Genomic DNA, 7,282 nt, shown 5'->3' on the forward strand with positions numbered 1-7,282 from the left:
TAGTTCTCACTTTCAAAATGTTGATATATTGTTGTTGCTGTCAAATGCTTAAATTTTAGAAACACCTGGAAGGATTATTATTAACATTTCAACTACTTATTTTTCATGTTACAAGCAATATCAGTTCCACAAATGTCTTCAAACAGCAAAATTATTATAAATAATTGAAAAAGTCAATAAATATGTGTTAATTGACTTCTTGAATTTTTATGTTTCAGGAAACCAAGAGTTGAAACAGTGATCATGGATTGGGTAAATGTGAGCATCCCACAGGAATTCATCCTGTTAGGTTTCTCAGATAGACCATGGCTGGAGTTTCCACTTTTTGTGGTTTTCCTCATTTCTTACATTGTGACCATCTTTGGCAATCTGACCGTTATTCTAGTGTCACGTCTGGACTCCAAACTCCATACCCCCATGTATTTCTTTCTTACCAACCTGTCTGTCCTGGACCTTTGCTACACCACAAGTACAGTTCCACAAATGCTAGTAAATTTACACAGCACTAGGAAGGTAATTAGTTACGGTGGCTGTGTGGTTCAACTTTTCATGTTCTTGTCATTGGGGGCCACTGAATGTGTTCTCCTGGCTGTCATGTCCTTTGATAGGTTTGCAGCTATTTGTCGGCCTCTCCATTACCCAGTTATCATGCACCAAAGGCTCTGCCTCCAATTGGCAGCTGCATCCTGGGTTACTGGCTTTGTCATTTCAGTGTGGATGTCCACTCTGACTCTCCAGCTGCCATTATGTGGTCCCTACGTAATAGATCACTTTCTCTGTGAAGTCCCTGCACTACTCAAGTTGTCATGTGTTGACACAACAGCAAATGAGGCTGAACTATTCTTTGGAAGTGTGCTATTCTATCTAACACCCCTGATACTCATCCTTATATCATATGCTTTTATTGCCCAAGCAGTGTTGAGAATCCAATCTGCTGTAGGTCGACAAAAGGCATTTGGGATATGTGGTTCTCACATAATTGTGGTGTCACTTTTTTATGGCACTGCCATCTCCATGTACCTACAACCACCATCAGCTAACTCTAAGGACCGGGGAAAGATGGTGCCCCTTTTCTATGGAATCATTGCACCCATGATGAACCCCCTTATATATACACTTAGGAACAAAGAGGTAAAGGAGGCCTTTAAAAGTTTGGTTGCAAGAGTCTTCTTAACCAAGGAATAGGGAATATGTAAACGAAGCTTTGTTAAAGACTTAACGTTTACTTAATTTACTAAGTTACTTCTCTTCAAGTTGCCCTATTCTCATCATTCCTACAGAACATTTTTGCCTAAGCATATTCATTGTACAAGTCCCCAGAAATGGCCTTCTAGTTCACAAAAATTGTGTAACCTTAAAATATTAAAGGTTTTTCAAGCTTTACACTAATGTTTGTATACATTGGTGTAACTTAGAACTCTCTGAAAATATAATAAAAGCCAGAAATCCTTTTTCTAGTAATATCACGCATACACAACCCAAAAATATTTTTTCACACAATTACAAGAAGTTTATAAAAACACTGCAAACCAACGACTTTAATTTTGGATCTGAGGTTAACGATCCTAGCTTTAAATTTTTAACGCCACTCACACATCAGCACAATAATAAAAACACAATGATTTTTCTTCTAGAGTTCTACCCAGGTTTTCCCTTGTCTTGCCATGTTTCTGCACTCATGCTTTTCTCCTAAATGGAAGCATTTCTTTTCATTTCTTTTACAGGTCAAATCCCAGATATTTATCAGGTTTAGCTCAATTTCTACTTCCTTAAAAAATTTTTTTTTCAGAAGCCTCCCAATTATCAATATTATCACATTCTCTTAAACCCTAAAGCACTTATAGAATAGATTAAAAGCAACACATCATATAATGATTTCCAATGTCCATTTTTGTTTAGTGAGCTTTTCTTGTGCACCAATGGTCTCATTACATTTTAGTCTCCTTGGAAGAGTATAACCCCAAAAAAACCAGTGCCGTCGAGTATAGACTACACAAAATATTTTACCATATCACTGAAATGTGCTTGCACTTCTAGTTGGTTCTTTTGATTGTTTTAGTTATTTATCCATATTATCATTTAAATATCACACTACTCTTTCGCCATTATTTTCTTCTACAAATACATTATGTATACTAATACATTACATGCATAGAAAGTACAAAAGCTGAAAAATAAGTTTGTCACGTTTTTCCTTAAAACCTACAATAACTCCATGTACTTTTACCGTAATGTAATGCTTAACAGATAAGAGAAATAAATCTGTTTTGCTAAGTCCCGATTTCAACTCTCTTTTCTATTAGAAATAAAAATCATTAAAGGATTAAATGGAAGCAATATACTAATACAGTATATTGAAAACATAAGATATTACTCTTCTCATTGAAAATGAACTCACTGCTAAAGGTTCAAATTAGTATATAGATTACCAGAGACGAATGTGCATGTGAAAGCCAATGTCAGCCAGCCTTGGGGAATTATGAGGAAGTATTGGGCAAATCTGATGTAAAGACCTCTTTAAGTATTAAAAAGCAAAGATGTCACTTTGAGGACTAAGGTACACCTGACCCAGGCCATGGTATTTTCATCTTATATTCATGTAAAAGCTGGACAATGAATAAGAAAGACAGAAGAAGAATTGATACCTTTGAATTATAGTGTTGGCAAAGAATATTGAATATACCATGGACTGCCAGAAGAAAGAACAAATCTATCTATCTTGGAAGAAGTACAGCCAGAATGCTCCTTACAAGCAAAGATGGAGAGACTTCCTCTCAGGTACTTTGGACTTGTTATCAGGAGGGACAGTCCCTGGAGAAGGACATCATGCTTCATAAACTGGAGGGTCAGCAAAAGAAAGAAAGACCCTCAAAGAGATGGACTGACACAGTGGTTGCAACAATGGGCCCAAACATAGCAATGATTATGCGGAGGGCTTAAAACTGGGCAGTGTTTTGTTCTGTTGTACATAGAGTCACTGTGAGTAGGAACCAACTCGATGGCACCTAACAACAGAAGAGAAATCAGAATTATAGAAATTGAATTAGTGTTTAAGTTTTTATACGAACGATTAATTGATTCAATTATTTTTATACTGGTAGGTTTGAAAATGATCTAGAGGGAAATTCTACAATTATTATCACTTACCTTGCAATTATTAAAAATATACACATAATTCCTTTAGAACAAGACATATTAAATTAACTCTATCTCATTTTTATAGAAGTATTAGATTTATATATTAGGAAAATGTTTTAAATATAATATATTGTGGTTTCAGTATAAATTTTGAGCAGGTTTCTCATGATACATTTTTATGACATAGAGAAACAATAGCCAGAAAATTCTATTTCTTCCCATCAGGTTTGTGTATTCTCACTCAAAAGCCACTAAATAAAACAATATTACCCATAAAGAAAAGTTTTTATTATAACAGGACATATTTATTTATTTTTTAATATACAGTTATCAATAACTAAGATTAAGGCAAAAAAAGGAAGCCTTATTAATCTCATGAATGACACAAAACTGAGGGAGAGATTGCTAACACTAAAGAAGATACAAATTCATACAGAACCAACCCCCTTGCTGTCAAGTTGATTCCAACTCATAGCAACCCTATAGCACAGAGTAGAACCGCCCCACAGGGTTTCCAAGGAGTGCCTGGTGGATTCAAACTGCCAACCTTTTGATTAGCAGCCATAGCTTTTAAACACTGCATCATCAGGGTTTTCTCAAATATAACAGCAATCAGGAATGCTAAATTAAATCTATGGGATGAAATTAAACATCAAGACAAAAGTCTTTATTGTATGTTATAGTCAACAGGTTAATGGAAATAATGACTGGCAGTGAGTCCCACAAAACAGAACTGGGAACATGTACTTTATTGTACCACATGTAGATGAATGAACTCAGTTCCAGGGTTCACATTTTGAGAGATGACTTCAGAAAATTGTGACCAGGGAATTGAGGAGTCAGAAACCACATGCCTTGAGGCACGGTTAAAGGATTTGCCATTAAGTAGAAAATGCTTTGTAAAACATGATAGGGAAGTTTTCACAAAATATTTAAAGTGCTTTTATGAGTGAGAGTAGATTTATTCCAAAAAGCATAGAATTCTTACAATGAGTGGAAATTAAAGGGAAGCAGATTTTGACACGGTATAAGAAAAAAAAAAAAAAAAGAAAGGACCTACAAAAAATTTACATCATATTACAATGAAATATATCCTATAAAGGCTTTACACCTATAAGTAGAAGACTGAATTAAATGACATACTTAATATCTCTCCTGTTTATAATTCTATCTGGGGAACATTTCGTAATGAAATTTCATCCATGATAACCATTTCCATTGAGGATCAAAGGAAGAAAATGGGAAAGAGAAATGACAGATATATTAAAACAGGTGGGGGAAATGTCAAGATGAAGAGAGGTTAAACTTTACTAGTATTTTTTTTTTTTTTAAAAAGAACTAGATAGAAATTACAAAGAGAATATACTAATACAATATATGGAAAGACTTCTCAGTTCATAGGGGATGAAAATGGAATGATTTGACTTGACAAATGATTAATTTTTTCTTAGCAATAATTATTTAGGACTAATCACTTCGAAGAGATATTTTCTATTATTCAGAGACTGGAGTTGTGGTTGGATTACATAATTTGTAGAATGATTTCCAACCTGGAGGTTCTGTGATTCTGTGAATACAAATATAAGGGGAATTCATGAATATAAATATAGAAGGAATTTACAAACACAGCTAACTCCCTGAAGCTAAAAAGTCTCAAGTTTGGCATGTTTAATTAGAGGTTAGAGTGAATTAGCTATCTATAGATTTTCAAAGCTACATAGTTTATAATCCTTTGATAACGAGCATAACATTAATGTGTTTTTTGCTGTTTAGTGATTTTTAGTGAATTTATGCAGTTGTTCACCAGTTGACGAACATTTGGATAGTTTCCAGTTTGAGTTATTATGACTAATGCTGATTGGTAAATTCATTTGCAAATTTTTGTGTAGGCACACAGTTCCATTTCTTTTGAGCAAATATCTAGGAGTAGAAATGCTAGGCTTAGGAGACCCCCCCAATGCATCTGTCAGTTTGTCATACTTTGGGGGCTTGTACAGGGAACTGCCAGAAATTCAAGCTGGGTTCAGAAGAGGATGTGGAGCCAGGGATATAATTGCTGATGTCAGATGGATGCTGGTTGAAAGCAGAGAATATCGGAGAGATGTTTACCTGTGTTTTATTGACTATGTAAAGGCATTTGACTGTGCGAATCATAACAAATTGTGGATAACATTGCAAAGAATGAGAATTCCAGAACACTTAATTGTGTTCATGAGGGACCTGTATTTAGACCAAGAGGAAGTCATTCGAACAGAACAAGAGAATACTGCGTGGTTTAACGTCAGGAAATGTGCGTGTCGGGGTTGCATCTTTCACCATACCTATTCAATCTGTATGCTGAGCAAATAATCTGAGAAGCTGGACTATACGAAGAAGAATGTGACATCAGGATTGGAGGAAGGCTCATTAACAACCTGTGTTATGCAGATGACACAATCTTCCTTGCTGAAAGTGAGGAGAATTTGATGCACTTACTGATGGAGCCGTCAGTATGTGTTACACCTCAAAATAAAGAAAATAAAAATCCTCACAAGTGGACCAATAGCAACATCACGATAAAAGGGCAAAGATTGGAGTTGTCAAGGATTTCATTTTACTTGAATCCACAATCAACACCCATGGAAGCAGCAGTGAAGAAATCAAAAGACACATTACATTGGGCAAATCTGCTGCAAAAGACCTCTTGAAAGTGTTGAAAAACAAAGATGTCACCTTGAAGGATAATGTGCACCTGACCAAAGCCATGGTGTTTTCAATCGCCTCATGTGCAAGCCAAAACTGGACGATGAATAAGAAAGACCAAAGAAGAATTGATGCCTTCGAATTGTGTTGGTGAAGAATATTGAATATACCACAGACTGCCAAAAGAATGAACAAATGTATCTTGGAAGAAGTACAACCAGAATGCTCCTTAGAAGCAAGCATGGCTAAACTATGTGTCACATACTTTGAACATGTTATCAGGAGGGATCAGTTCCTAGATAAGGACATCAAGCTTGGTAAAGTAGAGGGTCAGTGAAAAAGAGGAAGACCCTCAAGGAGGTGGATTGACACAATGGCTGCAACAATGGGCTCAAGCATAACAACAATGGTGAGAATGGTGCAGGACTGGGCAGTGTTTCCTTCTGTTGTACATAGGGTTGCTGATTCGGAACTGACTCTACGGCACCTAACAACAGCATGATAAATCCATATGTAACTTTTTAAGAAACTGCCAAATTATTTTCCAAAATGGTTGTGCCATTTTACATTCCTTCTAGCAACACATGAATATTCTAGTTTCTCATGTTTTCAGTCTTTTGGATTATAGCCATTCTAGAGTGTGTGCCATCGTGGTTTTAATTTGCATATTCCTAACGATTAATGGGAAACCCTGGTGGCATAGTGGTTAAGTGCTACGGCTGCTAACCAAAGGGTGGGCAGTTCGAATCCGCCAGCCGCTCCTTGGAAACTGTATGGGGCAGTTCTTCTCTGTCCTATAGGGCCACTATGAGTTGTAATCGACTCGATGTCAACGGGTTTGGTTTGGTTTTTTAATGATTAAAGCAGGAGTCACGGGGTGGTGCAAATTGTTAAGTGCTCGACTACTAGTCAAAAAGCTGGCGATTCAAACCCATGCAGAGGCACCTTGGAAGACAGGTGTGGCGATCTGCTTCTGAAAGGTCACAGCCTTGAAAGCCCTATGGAGCAGCTCTGCTGTAATGTATGGGACCACCATGAGTTAGAATCTACTCAAGACAACTAACAACAACAACAACAATGATTAATTGTGGGCAGTGGTGGCTCAGCGGTAGAATTCTCCCCTTCCATGGCTTGACACCCGGCCAGTGCACCTCTTGTGCAACCACAATGTCAGTGGAGGCTTGCATGTTGCTATGATTGCTGACCAGGTTTCAGCAGAGCTTCCAGACTAAGATGGACTAGGAAGAAAGGCCTGGTGACTTCCAAAAATCAGCCAGTAAAAATTTATGAGTCACAATGATCTGATCCACAATCACAGGGATGGTGCAGGGCTGTGGAGCATTTCATTGCACTGTGCATGGGGTCCCCATGAGCCAGGGCTGACTCCATGGCAACCAGTAACAATAAATGATACTATTAACAATAATAATTAATGAAGCTGAGCATATTTTCATGCATTTAT

The 7,282-nt window shown here is 36.9% G+C and overlaps 1 protein-coding gene across 1 annotated transcript; it reads left to right on the forward strand.

Moving 5' to 3' along the window:
- The first annotated feature begins 243 nt into the window (after nt 1–243).
- LOC126077245 (olfactory receptor 2B6-like) lies at nt 244–1,185 on the forward strand. Its single transcript, XM_049886399.1, has one exon. The coding sequence runs from the start codon at nt 244–246 to the stop codon at nt 1,183–1,185; it is 942 nt and encodes a 313-aa protein (XP_049742356.1).
- Nucleotides 1,186–7,282: the final 6,097 nt, after the last annotated feature.

Source organism: Elephas maximus, chromosome 1, assembly GCF_024166365.1.
Source record: "Elephas maximus indicus isolate mEleMax1 chromosome 1, mEleMax1 primary haplotype, whole genome shotgun sequence".
In the NCBI taxonomy this organism is placed as follows: Eukaryota; Metazoa; Chordata; class Mammalia; order Proboscidea; family Elephantidae; genus Elephas; species Elephas maximus.

What these genes read in the sequence shown, in the direction of transcription:
- LOC126077245 (XM_049886399.1), top strand. Translation starts at nt 244, where the DNA reads ATGGATTGGGTAAATGTGAGCATCCCACAGGAATTCATCCTGTTAGGT.